Genomic DNA, 19,780 nt, shown 5'->3' on the forward strand with positions numbered 1-19,780 from the left:
TTACAATTAATTTGTATGTTTCTTTTAATTTTTTCATTTGTATGTAACTTTTGCAGAGTAAATCTTAAGAAATTCAAGAGCGACTAATTTGTTGCATGTACCCTGTAGAAGATGAGGAAAAAGGAGATTTACTTAGTTTAGTCACCATCAGAAATTGGTTAGGGTGTAAAAGAAATCAGAATTTAGTCACCATCAGAAATTGAAAGTAGGGTTTAAAAAGTAGCAGGAAAATAATCCAGTTACCTCTAGTTCTCAGACTGTTATTTTTTTCCCCACCCTTAGCAGAGTAAGTATAGGAACAATCAAGCTACATTCAGAAGAGCTTTCCACTTAGGTGCAAATGTATTGATACAGGCAAAAAGCTTGTGAATATGTCTCTTCTGTGCTTGTACTCTGAATCAGATGGATGTGAGCTGCTGTGATCTGAATGGTTAATCCTGGTGCAAATATTTGGCTTAATTAATTTTATTAAACAAACAAACAAAAAAATTAAAAGATGTGTCTTGGAAAAGTCTTTCTTCCTCCTTTCTACCTAGTAGTATGTTGAGTGATGAATACCAAACCACCCTTGTCATTAGATAAAGATCATTCTTGTGTTTGTCTGATAGCCAGTGGAACAAGGGCACAGAAGAGACATGCAAGAGCAAGTTGTTTTGTAAAGGCTTTAAAAATATTTCAGCTTAACTAAACTCTGAAGAGCACTTTGAGAGGTGAATTCTTGTAAGAGTACATGCCAGGTTGATGTGCATACTCGGTGTTTCATTATGTTGCTGACACTAAAATGATTTATGCCTGTGATGTTATCAGTTCATTAAAGGAGCATAGTTCAGATACAGAAGCCAGTGTTCTGGAAGTAAAATACTGTAAAGCAGGCAAATGTCATATGATCTACTGCTTTTGCATTGCACCAATTTCTTAATATAAATTTTATGTCTTAGGAACTTAAGATGTGTTTATAATGCAGGACAATATTTTAATGTGCATGTTGTGCTGCAGACTCTTTGAGTGAATTTACATATGAAAGCAAAAGTTCACTGTCTTCACTGCATGATGTTACTCCTCTCATTTTGTAACTTCTGGTTTTATTTTCCTGGTTATTTTCCATTAGTAAAGGTAATAAGTCTTTCCCCTTTTGTTGTTTCTGCTGGCTTATGTTGTGTATCATCAGTTTTAGAAATTGATAGTTTAATATAGAAAGTGACAATATTATGTTAGACAAATAATTATTTTTCACTATAATACACAAACCCAGAGTTCCTGGAGCCAGACCATGCTTAGTCAAATACTGTTTCCTAAGATGTTCTTGCATAGGGACCTTGTGGAATTGATTTTTTTACAGAGGGGTGCTGTCAGGTTGCATCCTGTGATGAAAAGCACTACGTAAAGCATTCATGCTCATTTAAAAAAAGTTAAAGAGTTAAAAAGATTAACTGTTTTCCAGAAGTGCTTTAAATGCAGGTGTTAACTGATAAAACAAGAGGCGAGGGTTCATTGTAGACATAACATTAAAAAAAATTATATAAACTCTCATGTGCTGCCTCAGAAAACTCATAAAAATTTCTTGCACCCTGCCTCCATCTAAATGTTAAAAAATGTTTTCTTTCACTAACTAATACTACAGCACTAGTTTAATTACTTATACTGCTGCTGTTACTTCATACTTTTAACATTTCTTGCACAAGTACTTTTTATTGATGTCACGTGTGTGTGATCAATTAAAATGGCTCTGCTTTATTTCAGTTGTAGAGTAAATGGTAATAATAATGAACTTTATGATGAAGATCTACCTTTCTATGGGATGAAATGTTTCATTGCTTAGTAACAATTTTTTTAGCTCTTTCTTAGCATATGCAATATATGTGCCAAAGCACTGAATTTAAAATATTTATTCAAAAGGAGACTATTTGTCTAAAAAATTAATATCTAAAGAGTCTATAATTTACTTATACATTACATTACAAAATTTTGTCAGTATTTAAATATTTTATTTTTCAGTATTAATGATTGCCACATTTGTTACTTTATTTTCATAACAAATTGTTTACTTGATTTCTATGGGTTCATGAGGAGAGTTCAGTATTACATTTGACCTGCTAGCATAGTGAAGAAATGTGTAAATCAAAACAGTACAATTTTCTTTGGGGAAAAATAAAATCCAAAAACCCAGCAATGGTTGAACTTTAATTTGGCTAATTTGCCTTGACAGTGATTTTTAAAACTATTTTAGCCACACTATTTGATGTAATTAGAATTGAATTGAATTTTTCTTTTTTTACCTGTTCAGTGAATTCTGTGATATTTTCAGTGGAAGGAGATAGATAGAATAGTTGGTGAATTAAGCTGATACAGTGCTAGTCAACTATAAGTATATACAAACTCTTATTTATGCTGGTGAGTTATGTTGATTGATTGATTGAGAAGCAGTTTTGTTGTCACTTCCAGGTGAATGAGCATCCACTGCCTTACCAAACACTGATAATTTGTTCTTTTCTTTTGGTACAGCACCATTGAACCTCTGTATTTCACCTATGGAATCGTGTTTGCCTGTGGCTGCTCCTTTGCCTACCAGCCCTCCCTGGTCATCCTCGGGCACTACTTCAAGAAGCGGCTGGGACTCGTGAATGGCATTGTTACCGCCGGCAGCAGCCTGTTCACAGTGTCACTGCCCTTCCTCCTCAGGGTCCTCATCGACTCTGTCGACCTGTTCAACACCTTGAGGGTCCTCTGCATCCTTATGTTTGTTCTCTTCCTGGCTGGGTTTACGTACAAACCTCTTGTTCCCAACACCAAAGACAAGGAGGGAGGAAAGAAGGGAAAATTCAAATTACCTCCTGCGAAAAAGATTTGCAATTTCTCCGTTTTCAAAGTTCTCAGCTACCGAATCTGGGCTTTAGGGATTCCAGCTGCACTTTTTGGATACTTTGTGCCTTATGTTCACTTGGTAAGTGCACATTTCTTCCTGGCTGTGATTTGTTTGAAACTATACATACTTGCCTTTGTGCTACTGATTAAGAAAGCAATTGGTGATAGGAAGCCAGATTTAAACTGCAGGTTGAGTTGGGAAGAAGCACAAAATTAATTTGGATGTTGTCTTATTAAAAGAGTGCTTTAATCAGAAGTATTAGTTAAGCCAGATAAAATCTTTGTTCTTTGGTCTCAATGCAAGGTTCAAAATACTTAAACCATGAAAAGAGAGATTTGAAAAATACTCTATACTATTCCAAAGAGAATTCTTTATTTTGGTACTCAGCTGCATACATGGCCAACGACACTTGTGTGTTTTAGATGCAATATGAAAGGAGTAAGACATGCTAGAAGTGTAATTTTTGTTCCTTTGTATTGAGGTTTGTTAAAGTGTCAATTTTTAGGATCTATTGTATTTACCATTTTTCAGGTTTACTAAAAGCAAAATACATGGATTTTTCTCTCTCAAACTTCAGCCTTTTAGTTTATTACATTTTATAGCATTCATGTAATTGCTCCTCTTACCCTGTCCCTCCCAGCTGCCAGGTGAGCTGTGTTTTATTGCTGTCTACAGCAGCTGATGGAGCTTTGGCCTCTGGTGATGGGCAAGATGTCAATTAGCCATCTCCTGTACATGTACTAGAGTTGTTTCCCTAGCAGGTTTGGGTTTTTTTCTATAGTACACTCCTAAACTAAGAAATTCAGGTGCAACTGGGAGATGCATGCATTTGTATCAGGCTGGCTGACACACATTGCACTGCTTAGATGGTGAATTGTTCTTGGACAGCTTGCTGTTGGTGCTCTCTTAACTAAAGTGTAAACCAAAAGGCTTAAAAGGGAAAGGTGGGAAAAGCCCACAGTCTCCAATGAGATGCTGCTTTGAGACCATTACACATCCTCATATTAAGAGTATTTGATAGAGCATGGGCTAGTAGAACTCAGTATGAAAACAGAAGGGTCATTTTAATACTCATTATTCACCCATGATAGAACAGTGAGATTAATGATAATGAATATCTTCACTTCTCTTGAAAAATCTTCAATGCCTTAAAAGCTATTTTTTATTCAATATAACAAGTGGTCGTCACTGCTTTCTGGTAATGGGTTAGATTACTGACTGCATCAGATATTTATTTTTTGAATTATCTTATGGTGGGGGCCAGTGTGTTTTTGAGCAGTTATAAACTGACTTCTATTAATGGTTACTTCTTGTAACTTAGTTTTTAATCATGTAGATCTTATTGTATAACACTTCAAATTAGCCTTTTTCAAAGGACTGTACAATCCAGATGCCATCTTATGCTATTTCCCCATAAACTTTGTAGAGATGCTTTAAAATAAAACCAACTTCAGAGGAGTAGGAGTCAAGTGTTGTAGAGTAAGCTATTGGATAGATCATAAATCATTGTTAACCCTTGCAGAGAACTGAAGAATAAGGCTATACAAGCAGGCAAAAAGAACTTCTAAAATATATTTATTGAACAAAAAGCTTGTGATTTTTTTTTAGAAGATGCTTGTGTTACTGCTTCCTGTTTATAATTCAGACTAAAGCAGCTAGTTGGCTTGTAGAGAACATAGCCCCTTATACTATACTATACTATACAATATTATAATATAATTTTCTTTTTTATAGGGTGTTTTCCTCCCATCAGACTGGAACATGAAATAGATTGGCTTCTGAAATAAATCTCTAGTATAGGAAAACAATTTGATTGAGGCTGTTTCTAATATAGTGTTTGATAACACTATAAAACTTATTCCAGTGTACTGTTAGAATCTAATATTTTAAGGATTACCTCAAAATTATATGAAGATACTCGTTTTGCTCAGAGTTTCAGAGAAACCATGATGCTTATGTGTTTATAACATAAACTCTTCAATGGTAGACAGACACAAGCTTTGAGAGGGGAATCTTCAGCCCTCAGTAAAACTTAGACTGAATAATTCTTGTCAAAACCCCTCCCTGAAACCCACAAGTTTTCATTTTAACTTATGTGTATCTAAATACTTGATTTTCCTTAAAATCCCTGTGGGTCTGAAAAAAATCAGTGTTTATGAAGGCACAGCATGGATTGTGCCCTTCAACACAGATACTTCAGCTCAAGTAGATAGCTCTGGACGTTTTTTATCATACTTTTGTCTGCTTTTGATAAAAAATCCACACTTTGTGTATTTCCAGAAGTACATAGAAATATGTAGTTACAAGTAAGTCAAAGGCTATAAGAAAAAATAGTTTTTCACTGGCACATCTACCAAACCAGAGACTACTTTCCTCATCTTTTGAAAATGAAAGTTACTATTGTTTCTTTTTTTATTGTATTTTAAAAAATGTAGTAACTGGAAAAGGGATATGATGTCTAGACAAGTGACAGCTTTTGTTATGTTAAAATTCTTGAATTTTTCCCAGTGTTAGGGGTGGCTGACAGCAGCCAGACTGCTAGACTTGTAACACTGGTTACAAGTGCCCTAAGAAAAAAATACAGTGAATGTCATGGCCTCTGACCTGGTACCTGTACTCACCAAGTTCCATTTTTCCCACCTGGAAAGACAGCTTCTGCCAGAATGGTTGTGTTTGACCATGTGATGAAGCCCAGGTGGCTCAGACCCTGCAGGTTGGGGTCCTTGTGTGTCACTGCTTGGCCCGTGGTGGTTGGGGGCTGCTGGAGTCACTGTCTGCCAGCCTGGCACTGCTCAGGAGCTCCTGAGGTCCCAGGCTCTGTGTGCTTCTGTGCCATCCCCAGTCTCTGTTCATCCCTCTTGCATTTCCTGAAGCCTGTTGGAAAGGAGAATACATGCTGTGACCCCTGTAGTGAAAGAGAAGTAAAAACTTTTTTGGGCTTTGAAGTAACAGAATTAGCCAAGTCTTTGCAATTTAACTCTCTGTACCATGTTTGCTGTGTGGAGTAAAGCTGTTAAAACTGAACAAACAACCTGCTCATTAAGCAGGCTCTAATTTAAAATTAAATGCACTAACAAATTGATTATATGGCATGCTAGATAGGAGCTGGTAACTCTTGCCAGCTCCTTGACGTGAATCCTGACTGGTAGGTATTAGGCATCAGATTCCTTTTGGCTCTTGCAGGGGAGAACCAAAAGGGAGAGCTTTTCTTATCCCTGTTTAATTGGTGTCAAATTCCATTAATAGGTGTTCCATTACATGTAACTTGGGAATTGGGTTGAGATGAAGACTATAAATAAGTTTTGACTTAAGTTTATTATATACTTTCAGCATTAATTGAGATTGTTGAAGAACAAACCAATATGTCATAAGATTACTAGATCAAATGGTTGTTATTCCTCTGAATTTTAAAATCAGTCCAAACTAGTGACTGAGGTTTTCTTGTTTTGGTGGCTCTCTAAAAGAGGCAGACAGACAAGTAAAATCCTTGCTTAGTCTATTTTGGTTTAAATTGTGAATTCGTAGCAGCAATCTGTAGAATCAGTGGAAAATGCTCTTTCCAAGTGTTTTTACTAAGGACTGTCTCACAAAGAAATGAAGTATATCAGAAAGAAAGTATACCTAGTCTCTGTGCCACTTGTCCTGTGTTTGTTTTGATAATAAATAGAGAACTTCTGTTTTTCAGCAGTCTGATGTTAAGGGCTTGTTGTTGTTCTCTTACCCTTAAAAAAAATATTTACTCCATCAGGATCATGCATCCTTAATTCTTAGGAGCTTGTTAGGTCATTTCTGTTAAAATTTGATACAAGGTCACATGCTCAGTAGCTTACAAGATGTGGTTGCCTTTTGTGCTTTATTTAGCAGGGTGAAAAGAAATACTACTTAAAATGGATGTTGTCACTGCCTGGTCTTCTCTAAACAGTGACTGAGGTCATTACCAGGTTTCAGTATGAATTTAGGAAAATATTAATTATGACACACTTACAAAAAGGGGCTCAGCATTGTGTAATTTTGATGTAGCAATATTCAGCCACTATGAGGAATACTGCTAGGACTGATAATACCATCTTATATATACCACTCTTAATACTTTGAGTGTTTCAGTCCTGTAGTAATTTGTCTTGGGGTGTTTACAAGTATGGTTTGATTTAGCAGTTTAGCAGTTACTTTTATTAAATGCCTCTTACTAATGATAGCTCCTGCCTTATTTATAGTATTTGACACCTTGCAGGATGAAAAACTGAATTTAACAACCAAGTAGATGGAAAAAAGAAAGTGCACGTATTTATTATACGTTCTACTTTTAAAAAAAAATCTGGATAGTAGATAATGCAATGTGTCTTGATAAAATTTACCTTTCTAAGTTTAAATATTTGTTATGAAGAAAATACTCCTAAAGAATTACTAGATATGTTTGAAAATTAGGCTTGTGGTTTAAATATGGCTGCAGGCTTGTATACAAAGCTACCCATTAATTGATATGCAGTGTGAAAGTTCCCTGGACATCGACTGTCCTTTTAAAACTTCAGAGTAGCTCAGGAAAAAGATTTCAGTATTTCTCACCTTGCTTTGCTGCCTGTTTCTTAATTTACTGTGTAGATCTGGCTTTTCCTTTTGATGCTTATCCATGCTCATATTCCACATTGGGTACATGCATATGTAGAGATTTCTGGTTAGCAGTAGCTATGTGGAGTACATGTGTTCCCTGTCTGTTTGCTTCATGTTTAAGAGATGAAAAAATGGTTTGTGTCTGAGCATTTTTTCTAACAACTTTCTTAGGAGACTCTGTCTTGGTAGGCAAATAAGTACTGGATTTAATGTCCTCCATAGATGAATGCTGAAGATTCATTGCCTCTCTGAAATCTGCATGTGCCAGGAAGAGGCTCATCTAGACCTCCAGAGAACAGGGAAGTGAGATTGCAGACCTAATGCTCAGGGGGGAAAAAGGTAGATAGTTCTGCTGAGAAACAAAGCATCAGCTTGGACTCTGCTCTAAGATTCTTGGAAAAGAAAATGCATCTCAGAAATGAAAAGTAAAGATGCTTCCAAGCAATTTTATTCACTGGAGAGTCATGAAGCTGGTTAGAGTACGTTAGTCAAAAGGACTTTTTCATGCATATAAACAGATTCATTTTCTTGGCTGCATCACAAAATCAGGCAACTTGGATAAATATTAGTCTGTCCTCTGGGTGGCTGTGTCTGTCTCCAGATCTTGTGTTTGTCACTTTGAAGTTGCTGAGTCTAGTGCTATGCCCACAGTGTCTGTCCTTGGACAAAAAGACAGTGCTCTCTGCTGGTCTATGTTTCCTGTCTTTTGCTGGAGCATTCATTTTGTTCTGGCTCTTTAGATAAGAAAAGTAGTCTTTTCACTTTAGAAACATAATTAACAGGAGGACTTGCTGATAATGGATTAGAGCTGATGCAGACTTTTTTTGCCAGATTTGATTCCTCCCCCCCACCTTCTGATCTGTAGTGTAAATTCTGTGTCTTTTGTGTGATTTATCTGTTCTACAACTACCTTATCACCTTGGAGAATCTTTTTAAATCGAGCCTTGATGATGGCTTGGCCTTCAGTTCTGTTCTTTATGAGCCACCTATTTTGGATAAATGGTTGCCCATGTCTCATTCTCTATCAGTGATGTGCCTTGTTTTTGTTAATAAGAGATCAGATTCTGCTGTGCAAATTCAGTGTGTTTAAACCTTTGCTCCCTAAAATATGTGCCAATAAAAACTGTTGTCTTGTGCAATCAGCTTGGAGAAATGAAGAGCCAAGTTCTTGTGAGATCCTCTGTAGTTACAGCTTTCATAGGAACTTGTCTGAAAATCTTGCTGTGTAATTTGCAAGCTGCATTTACTTCCATATACTCTGGAAGTTTCTAAAACTTATTCAGGACAACACATTCTATTTATTCTACCTGTTAAGAAAAATGGATATTTTCCACTTGTAAACTGCTCCCTCCCCAGGCAAAAGCTTTGGGTCATTAGGAAGAATTAGACTGGAAAAATATAAAGGGGGTATAGAAACCACCTAAGACTCTTCAAGCAGATCTGAGCTGCTGTATTGGGATAAGGTATGATAGTCAGGATGAATCTCACTGCAGTGTTTGATGTCCTGCCCAGCAAGACTCTTATCATCATCCATAACATTTCTTACAAATATTTCTGTAATTCTTCAAGCCTCCCCTGAGGGGAGAACACACTGATGTTGTGTTCCCTGAATGTTGTTAGCTATGACATCTCTAAATTACATCTCCTCGTTTGAGAAATGAGTGTTTTAGCTTCTGCCCTTGTCCACAGACAGTGGCAGTGGCTCCATGTCCTCTGCTGTGGGAGACTTGCCCAAGGAGCCACAGTAGGAAGGATTTACCTTGCAGTATGTGAAGCTGTTCAAGTTTTGTATTGTGTGTAAAGTCCTGATCCTACACCTCTCTCCTCCCTTTAATTCTTATGCCCCTGGATTCCACAGTGGAGACAAATGGAAGCACAGAAATAAATGTTTTCCTCTATGTCTGAGGGCAGAGCATGGTGAAGAGTCTGGTGTATACTCTAAGGACTCTAGTAGCCAAAAATCTCTAAACTTTCATTTACAAAATCTGCATATCCACAATAAAGTGCATACACATAACACATCTTGTAAGGCAATAACACATCAGTTCTTGTAAGGTAAGTACTGTCTGTTTTTTGAACCACCTGTATTATGTTATAAATTTGTTACTTTTAGAATGTTGTGTAAAATAATGCTGAATATCCAGTGGGTGTGCCTGGATTTTTTTTTATTGAAACTGGAAAAAAAAACAGCCTCCATCACTCCATTCACTTGCTTTTATGGGCTGCTGTTCAAGAAACCTCTTCATTTCTTCAGATCTCCTACATCAGTCATTTGTCTGAAGTCTACCATGTCTTTTATTTCCCAGAATCTGCTGTTAGTCTTGTAATGGTAGGAAAGTATCTTTTAAATTATGTCCAGTACTAACCATAACTGTGTCAAACAGATTTCTCTATACTGTAGGTATTCTAAAAAAGCTAAAACTAGGTATAGCTGCCAGTTTTAGCACTATTACCTTTCTCATCCACTTAATCTATCATATTTCTTTCTCCAATGGAAGACTAACAAGACACTGGTTTTGTAAAGGTCTGATGTAATTATTAAGCAGATATCTCTCAAACCCAAAATCTTCAGTGGCTCCCTGTGCTTTACTTGCTTTTCTAATCTTTGCATTTATCTCCCTTCAGATCTCAACATCTGCTGCAGTTTGACTGCCCAGGTTAGTGAAATTTTCCCCCTTTATCCCACTTCTATTTTCCCATTTCTGTCATTATCCTGTGCACCCATTTCTTTTCTAATATTTCTTAATGTTGACCTGGAAGCATTTATTCTTGGTTAGATCGTCCACTTTGGACATTGGGGGTGGTGGTGGGAAAAGAAACAAATTATTTCCTACTTTATATTTGTAATTGCTACTGAAAGCATATTTTAGATATGTTTGTCAAATAAGTACTGAAGACAAATAATATAGGTACAGAAAGAACAGACACAAACAAGAATAAACCAAAGCTTTTCTGTGTTTTTTTTAAGAAGTAAAAGTAAATGAAATTAAAAAAAAAAAAAAAAAGGCAGCAGGTATGCTCAGGTGCAAACTATGTGGTGACCCTGAAGTTATGGTAAGAGCAAAGGAGTCTTCCTCAGGTCTGTGCAATACTGGCAGGTTGAAAGGTCTGAGTTTCATTGTGGTTTCCTTTGTATCTGTCTCTAACAGCACACTACTTCATGTACTCAGGTGTAGTACAAACTATTCTAATAGCAGATGGAGTTTATGATTCAAAGTCAGAGTAAATTGCAGAGTGTGTTATCCTTTTTTTTTTTTTAATTTTTTTGTTTTAATGGTAAACTCAAAATCCTGTCTTTGGACTCTTGAAACATCTTGACTTGAACTGAACTCTTGAAACTCTTCACGTGCCCAGAAGCCTGAGATCACAGCTGGTTTTGCCCTGCTGTTCTCATACAAAGTAACAAACAGTCATTGCCAAATTGCTTCTCTCATATACAGACCACCTTTTGTGTCCAGTTCCTGCTCCAGGAAGAGCTGTATGGAAAACATCTTCACTTTTTAAGTCCTATTCAGATTTGTGAATATCTCACCATGTGTTTTGAATCTTCTGTTGAGGAGATCTCAGAACCTAGCTCTTTCTATTTGATTTAGTAGTAATTGTCAAGCTCTGAGGTATTTTCCAGGTTCTTCTCTGATTATTGGGTTAATTTTTTCATTACTACTGAGTGGAATATTTTCTAGAAAAGGGAAAAAGTGGTTTTGGGTTGCTCTAGAAAGGGAAAAAAAAGGGAACATAAATGTCTGTATCCCGAGTAAGGACTGTATTTCTGTATAAGGAGGAGAGAGTATCATCATCTTTTCCTTAGGACTTAAATGAAAATTGGACTACTTGATTCAATTTCGATTCAAGGCCCCGATCCAGTAGATACTTGGCAGTGTATTTAGGACTGTCTTGAAGAATTGAGGCAATTAAAAGCTTTCTTCTGTTCCCCAGCAGAATGAGTCAGGTGCTTCACCCAGGTTTGTGAAAGCTGAGGGGATTATGACCGTGTCCACAAGTAGATCTCTAATCCTGAAGTGCTATGGATGCCCTGGGAATTCTTTGGTGCTTGAACAGAGGTTTGAGAATCTTTTTAGATTTTACTTGCCTAGGTCCAATGGTTTAAGGAGTCTAGTTTTGAGAGATGTGATATGAGTAGCACAGATGCTGTTGCTGAGCAATGATGTCAACCTCTCTTAGGACATGACAGTAGCATTGTACAGGATTTGTACAGGATATCCTCATCCATTGCTTTGATACTCCATAATTTCTTAATGGTAGCATATCATGTAATGTGCTTGATTTTAATTGCATAAGTTGTAAACTGATAACACTTTATGACATTAGTAAATGCCACAAGGATTTGTGTGTTGGGGAGGTTTCTCATGAATGGGACTGCTGGGGTATGGTCCTTCAGCTTTTATTTGCAGCATCAGCCTCATTACATGGTTGAGACAATAGGAAGATGAGATTAGAGAAATTAGGGTGGGTTGTTTGTTTTCCTTTTTCCCCCACAAATCTCTGTTGGTCCTTAGTTTGGGATGTTACCTGTTAGATGTTTTAAAATAGATCTGCTGTTATTCTGGAAATTCAAATTAATGTGTGACCTGTAACTCTCTAGGATGTTCTGATAGTAGCTGGTTTTGGACATAGTTGAGTCTTGAGAGTAAAGCAGGCCCTGGAAACACTGCTTTGGGCCACAAGAAATGGCTGGAACTGAGACTGTAAAATATGGACTGTAGTCACAAACAGGAATAATTTAAAATAATGTTTTTAAAGGGTTTTATCCAATAATTTAACTCTCATCCCTTGTGTACATAACACTTCATTTCTTGTGGATCCCTGACTTTTTTCTGCATCCCTGTGCTCAGCTTCCAAAGATGCATGTGTGCCTCATTGGCCTTGCTGCTGCTGCCCAAGCCACACCAAGCCACTGGTTTCCTTCACATGCTCTTTAGGATAACACTAACAGCTCTGAGATTTAAAAAAAATATTATTCCTATTTAGGGTATATGGCTTCAGCACTAGCTGTTTTTTGAAAAAAAAACCCTCAAAATTATTTTAACTGTGTAATTGTAAGCCTTGAGTATTTTTGAATTTTTAATGCTTAGGGTTTTTATGTTAAATAGGCTTAACAGTTAACCTGTTAACTGTTGTGTTCAGTTTTACTTCAGAAATTCAGATTCTGTTTGTTCTGAATCTTCATGATATATGAATTATTATGTTCAAACCGCTTTACTCAGTGGAATAAGAGAAAAGTTCACTGTTGTCATGCAATGAATCACCTTGTTTAATTTTTTCCTTGTTCTTCACATAATTTAAATTGACAAGAGATAAAAAGAGGTATTACCACTGTTGAGGCAAGTGTGTCAGCAGGAGTTTCTCAAAGATATGCATATGCATATTTGTCATGTGAAGACACTTAGCTAAAGTAATATTTCATAGAAATTATCTCAGAATATTGGCAATCCCTTAAAAAATTGATCCAGGTTAGGTATTAGTCATGCTATTTCTGTCTCTTAACATGAAGATCATCTTTTCTGTAAAGTGCAGGAGTTGCTGGCTCATTTTGCTGGTTTTTTTTGCTTACTAGTGAAAGTTTCTTTGGTGGAGTCTGGACTAGAAATTTATTTGCCTTAAAAGATCTTCCTGGTGCCCAGTATCATATAAAGCTCACTGGCAACCAAGTTTCTTTTTCTGTTTCTTACCCTCCTTACCGCCCTCCCACCCCCCCCCTTTTTTATGGTGAGTCCATATGTTGGAGAATAAACAGTGACTTTCCAGTGTTAATTTATGCTCTGCTTCTTAGCATTTTCTCAAACATCCAATCATCCAGGACAGCTCACTGCAAAGAAAGAGATCACAAGTCCTGGCTACAGCATTGATCCAGCTGATGGGATGGACAGGGTGCCACCTGGACCCCGTGTGGCTGCTTCTCTCTGGCCTGGAGATAACTAAATTGCATAGAAAGTGAGAAAGTTATGCACAGTCTGTTCTTGTAGACCTTTCTGGAAATGGGTTATGGGGTTTTAGGGCTTTTGGTACTGACTCCACCCTACAATCCATACTGGCTTCTCGGCCTCGTTCCTGCGCTTGCACCGTTCCGTTACGCTTATCTCCAGGAGCCAGAACAAGGACGTCTGTCCTGGAAAAGTGCTGCCCTACCTTTGTATGGGCCCCCTTCTCCAGCCACACACTGTTCTTTTTCACAGTATGTTATTGCCAACAATCCTTGGCTGTTACTACCAGCAGTCCTTGGTTGGCTCCACAGCTATCTGGCTATCAGTGTTTGAGACATGCACATGAGCCTCCTTATCTTCTAGGCTTCTACACCCCCTCAGCTCTTTCAGAAAACGTAATTTGGAGAAGTTAATAATATTTCTACTACACAAATGGTACCAGCAGCACTCCCTAAGCATTTCCTTTTATTCTCGTGCTTGTTTACAGTGGAAGTGTCAGACAGCAGGACTTGCATCAGTAATTGAAGAAAAAAGTGGTTTTAATGTGCTCAGAGTTTCCTAAGTTATATGCTGCTGTTGGCCATCTCTTTTGGTCAGAGAGAGACTATTGCATTTAGCCTACAAAAGCTTTGCTTGATCGGGAATCCCCAAAATGGAATATACATGGGAAGAAAGTGGTTGACAGAATTATTTCTTACTAGTTCATAACCACTTCTTTCAGATTCACATTCTTTGTGTTCAGGAAAAAAAGGAGCTACGGCTTCGCTCAGATTGATGTCTTTGATTCATTGTGTGAGTGTAGCTGAAATGCACATGCAGTGAAGGGGAGGGCTTAGAAATACCTGGGTCTTGGCTGGTTGGAGAGAGGTCAACCAGAACTGTGTATCAGAAAACATTCCAGCCACTACCAAGTGGCTGATATGTCTTCTAATCCCATTGTAACAGTAATGAGAATTTGGACAAGATCTGTGTGTATCACCCTGATAGAAGAGAGCACAGGCATAAAGGAAAATGCTGATGCCAGGGATGCATTCAGTTCTGGTCTTCACTGTCTATATATCTTTATTTGGAAAACTGGATTGTACAAGGATAAATTATTTTTTTTAAATAATGAAGAAACTGCTACTCTGGACTGTAGTTTTGCCTGAGCTAACCAGGTCTTTTCTACATTTGGAAAAATCAGACCTGCAATTCAGCATGCACAGAGCCCTGAGTGAAGAAGCAGCTACATTACTGAGAACAGGCACAACACACATTGAAATGCTTTTGGCCTTTGTGTGGCTAGGTCCCCATTTGGCTGCAGTAGACAATGCCTGGAGAGTTGTACAATTACAACCTGTATAGTTCTGCAGTGAGGAGAGCATTGATGCCTTGAGAATATTCACTAGCAATTGCTCATTGTGAGATTTTTGAGTAGTTCTAACAGCTAAAAAGCTGTGGAAATCTGAATCTTGCTTGAGCTTCTTCATGAATATATTTAACCTAGTTACACTTACAGTACTGAATTAGTCCTGAATCACTATATTTTTCAGACAGTTAATACTGCTGCTGCTTACTTAGTGACTGTGTCACTGCAGATTGAAGATGCTGTTTAGGACCTGAGCTCTGAGAGATCAGGCCAGGTTGCTCAGGGCTTTGTGCACTTGGTCCTGAAAAACCTCCGAGGAAGGAGACTGAACAAGCTCTCTGGACAGCCTATGCCACTGCCCGCCTGAGGAAAAAAATTCTCCCTTATATCTACTTGGAAGCTTTCTTCAAGATTATCGTGTGCTTAAGAGTAGTGGAAGCAAAAAAAAAAAAAAAAAAAAAAAAAAATCCCAAACCCAAACAAAGACAGCAACAAAACAAAAAATAAACTCGGTTATCAAATAAAAGAAACCAGAAACTAATTTAGCTATTTTAAATTTGGGATGAGTAGTGGTTGTTTACTTGCTTAAGGAGTTAATTGAATCAGTATTTTCCCGCCTTGGTGGAAGAGTGGCAGCATTTCACCCCCTGTGCTGCTTTGAGAAATCCAGTTACTTAGTTGCAGGTGCAGGGTTAATAGTTATCTAGATACTGAGCTTTATCTTGCCTCTTGAAAAGCCTCCAGGGAGTGGATGGATCAGGCCTGCTAATTAAACAATCTATAGGCTGCAGAAACCTGGACGTGGAACAGGTGACAAAAATTGCAAAGAACACCTTGGCTTCTCTTGCCAGCTGGGCCAGCAGGTGTTGACAAGCACATAAAGGTAGGGGTGGGAAAACTGTCAGCTTTTCCTTTTCTCACCTTTGGCAGAAAGGGAGTAAGGAGAACAGCTTATCTTTTATGTTTAAATGTCATTTCAGATGAAAAATTCCATCAGATTCTGTTCCCAAATGTGTCTCACAAAGCAAAGGAAAAAACAGAAAAAGCAAGCAACCTGTGAAGACAGGTTGAATTTAAGTTAGAAGTTTTTCTTTAAAACTAGAATAAACCTTGTTTTTTTCTTTCTTACAAAATCAGTTATATTGGACAAAATAATATTAGATTTAATAGGCTTTCTGTAACATGTAAAAAAAACTCCAATAGATTTTATACTTAAGAAAATTACTGTTACTCAGCAAGTCCTATTTTCTTGTTGGAAAAAACAGCTCTGCTTGTATAGTAACATTCTGGCCAGGAAAGAATTCACACTATTTTGCTCTAGAAATATTTGCTAAAATGGAGAATTTTCATTTTATAGATGAGAAATTAGGGGTTCTCTGGTTTGAAGTGATATCAGCCTGTGGTTACCTTGTCCCTCCAGTGTTCTTACTGCATCTTTACTGAAAATCAGTTTCGTCTGTTTGGTATTTCACATCTCTGAACTTTCACTTGTTTTTACTTGTTTACGTTTCTTGTTCAAAACTACTTATGAACATGGAGATTGCAGGACTGTGCAAATGATTTCTACATCTTCTAGTGCCCATTTTGGCATAGCCACACATGTTCCAAAGAGCAAAAGTGAAAAAAAGTCTCTTGTGGATAATTTTCTGGTCTTTGGGGATGACTAAAAATAAAAACAAAACCAAAACAAAAAAAAAATCACAGCAAAATACCAGTCTGGTTTATATATATATATGTGTGTGTGTGTGTGTGTGTGTGTATGTATATATATGTATATGTGTATATATATATGTGTATATATGTATATGTATATATATGTATATGTATGTATATGTATATATATGTGTGTATATATATGTATATATATGTATATGTATATATATGTGTGTATATATATGTATATATGTATATGTATATATATGTGTGTATATATATGTATATGTATATATATGTGTGTATATATATGTATATGTATATATATGTATATATGTGTGTGTGTGTGTATGTATGTATTTTTTTTCACTATGAGTTGAAAATACTATGAGTTGAAAAGTTGGAATTATTGACACTGGTAGTTGATCCTGTTATGGTCGATGGTCAGTTGCTTTAGTTCTGCAGTGGCTGATAAATCACTCTTCCAGTCTGCCCTGCTCATTGCTGCTGAAGCAATGCTCGCTGCTGTGTTTGGCACTGCAGCTGGCTTCTGCCCCACTTCCTCCTTGCCCTGGACATCTTGGATGTGGGGATGAGACCTCCTGAAGGGCCTCTCCTACTTGCACTGTCTTGTCTCCAGCTCTCTGCTTCTTGCTCCTGCCCTGAGCTATGTTGTTGCAAGCTTGTAGCCCATTGGCTTCTGTGTTACTTTGAATCTATCATTAGTAAATTTAGAGTGGTTGGAGAGAACACTTCTCAGTTACATTTTTTTTAAAACAGTAATTAGACCAAGCCTTCTTGTTTTCCTGATTAAATTAGTTAGTTGTGGATGAAGCAGCCACACATTTCAGATTGTTTTTATTGTGTTCCACTAAATATTGCATTTAAAATCTGTAAAAGCAGAGTAAATCAGATGACCATTTGTAACTGAATTTGTGACTGACAGATTACTTCTACTTAACTCAGGTTTTCCAAGGTCTATCTTTTTAATTCTAAAGCAAATTTATTTTTTCTTTTTAAACAGATGAATCATGTAAAAGAGAGATTTGGTGACAGCGTGCCAGAAGAAGTGCTTCTGCTGTGTCTGGGCATTACTTCAGGAGTTGGCAGATTGATCTTTGGCAGAGTTGCAGATTATATTCCTGGTGCAAAAAAAATCTATCTACAGGTATGTGTTTATTGTTTCTATATTCCTTCTGAACTGTGGATTCCAAAGGATTTGATTTTGGGTACTATTAGTAAGTAAGCAAAATTAACTGATTGGAGATTCAAATTTGAGAAGTTTCAAAACTCTAGGAAACTCAGTGTATGGCTTTTGATACTAGGAGCCTTTGGTACAAAGTTTATGAATCTCTGATTTTTGTTTTTTCATTTTCTCTGAGAAAATGTCTCTTTCCTGCTGGCTGTTTTCACCTGGGAATGAAAGAAATTACTGTTCATTAGCATGTGACTGAGAACCTTTGGGGATTCTCTAGATTCTGCTTTCTCTGTTTTATGCCAGATTATGATTTCATAATGGCTTTCCCCATATAGGGGAAAAAAAATTAAGCCATGTTTCTCTAGTAAGGATTTTGGATCTCTTGATCTTTGACAGGTACTAATTTGGTGTCAGCTATGTTCTGTGCATAGTACACAGGGCAATGGCCATGGCAATACAAGTGGTGCATAGTTGTGGAGATTTTGCAGAGAGTCCAGGCTTCCGGAAATGCTGAAGTCTGGGGAGGAAGGAGGATATACGCTTCTTTCCCTCCACACTTATAATTTTTTTTAAAAATACTAGCAGTCTTGGTGTGGGATTTCGTAAAAAGCTTTAATTTACTTCCATATTGGCAATTTCGAGGTGTTTTTCATTTGGTCTCTTAAAATGAATAGCAAGGGAGGCATCTAGTGGGGGTTGTCTGCACTGCATTATGGAAATAAAAAATTCTTAGGAAAGTAGTATTACTGTTCTGCTGAAGTATTTGTTGTCATGGATAAATTTAGATTCTTTGATGTTTTATTGCAGTTAGGTGGAACATTGGTTTTCAGTGCTTACATATGGATGGTGCACAGGCAAAACTGTTACTGCTTTTATTTTCTTTTTAATTCTGCTTCATTTTGCTGAAAGACAGTTTTATTCCTTTAATCTGGAGCAAACAAATAATCTAAGATTATGTTAGAAAATCTTTTTAAGTATGCATGACTACGGCAGTATGTCAGGATACTTTTTTTTAATGGAAAAGTTAAATGTTTTCACTTCTGTTGAATATAAGCACCCTGAAATAACCACTCATAATACGGATATTTTTACTTACAGCAGCGAGGAGTCTAATTACAGTATTCCAGCTATCTTAAACTTTTAATATTTCTGTGACTTATTTCTCAAAACTATTAGTGCATAAGAAATGACCTTACACAATCATTGTAGGATAGTGGATTACAATTGCATTTTCAAAGCTTGTGAAATGGGTGGTGTAATTTCTTTGCCTGTCATGAGTGATATGTTTGTTTTATCTTAATATGTAACTTCTGACAGTGGTAATCCATGGAGACTGATTATTTTAAAGTAAATACAGGCAGGCAATCTAATTCACTGCAAATGCAAGGAGGTTCATCTGATCCCTTATGATTTGCAAATTTGATGCAATGCATTTTTATATATTTTTTCCTTGTCCATATTTAGGTGGCCTCATTCTTTTTTATTGGGCTGATGTCTATGATGATTCCATTGTGCAATGTCTTTGGAGCTCTCGTTGCTGTCTGTCTCTTCATGGGCCTGTTTGATGGGTGCTTCATTTGCATTATGGCTCCGATTGCCTTCGAGCTGGTTGGGGCTCAGGATGTCTCCCAGGCCATCGGATTCCTGCTTGGACTCATGTCAGTGCCTATGACAGTTGGTCCACCCATTGCAGGTGAGTGTAGGCAGGGTTTGTAGCTGTAAATGTGTTTCTGTGTTTGCATGACTTTTGAGAAACACTTTGGCTGTGTTTCACATTCCCGCATCACGTGCGGAACTTTGACATCGGAGGTTTTCTCTGTGTGTGCTTGAGAAAGAAAAGGAAATTTACCTGCCGCTCATGGGTTGTTAACTTACTGCACTCTTCAAAGTTGGCTCAGTCTTCTTCATTGTTATGCAGGTGTAAAACATTCCTCAAAAGATAGATGAGTTTCCAGTTGGATTTAGGACCTGACTTTTTCCAGTTTGTACAACTGACAGCCTATTGGTTGCTTGTGTTACAGAGGGCCTCCAAATTAAAACCTGAAAATTAACTGGATTCCAAAATTTGCTCATGTTAAAACCATTGTGAGTCTAAAGGCTCCAGTCACTTTAATTGCTCCTCATAAGTAGGAATATATTATTTAAAAATATATATATAATTATTAATA

General features: G+C 37.1%; 1 protein-coding gene across 2 annotated transcripts in view; it reads left to right on the top strand.

The window, feature by feature from the left end:
• Nucleotides 1-19,780, top strand: part of SLC16A10 (solute carrier family 16 member 10) — a 71,545-nt gene that overhangs the window by 40,964 nt on the left and 10,801 nt on the right. For both annotated transcript variants that reach the window (XR_008533957.2, XM_054629729.2), the window contains exons 3-5: nucleotides 2,503-2,941; nucleotides 17,439-17,582; nucleotides 19,077-19,305. Coding sequence is in view for 1 of the 2 variants with exons in the window: in XM_054629729.2 (XP_054485704.2) it covers nucleotides 2,503-2,941; nucleotides 17,439-17,582; nucleotides 19,077-19,305 (812 nt within the window). In the remaining variant the exon portion in view is untranslated. The remainder of the gene's footprint in view (nucleotides 1-2,502; nucleotides 2,942-17,438; nucleotides 17,583-19,076; nucleotides 19,306-19,780) is intronic.

Source organism: Agelaius phoeniceus, chromosome 3 (assembly GCF_051311805.1).
Source record: "Agelaius phoeniceus isolate bAgePho1 chromosome 3, bAgePho1.hap1, whole genome shotgun sequence".
Lineage (NCBI taxonomy): Eukaryota > Metazoa > Chordata > Aves > Passeriformes > Icteridae > Agelaius > Agelaius phoeniceus.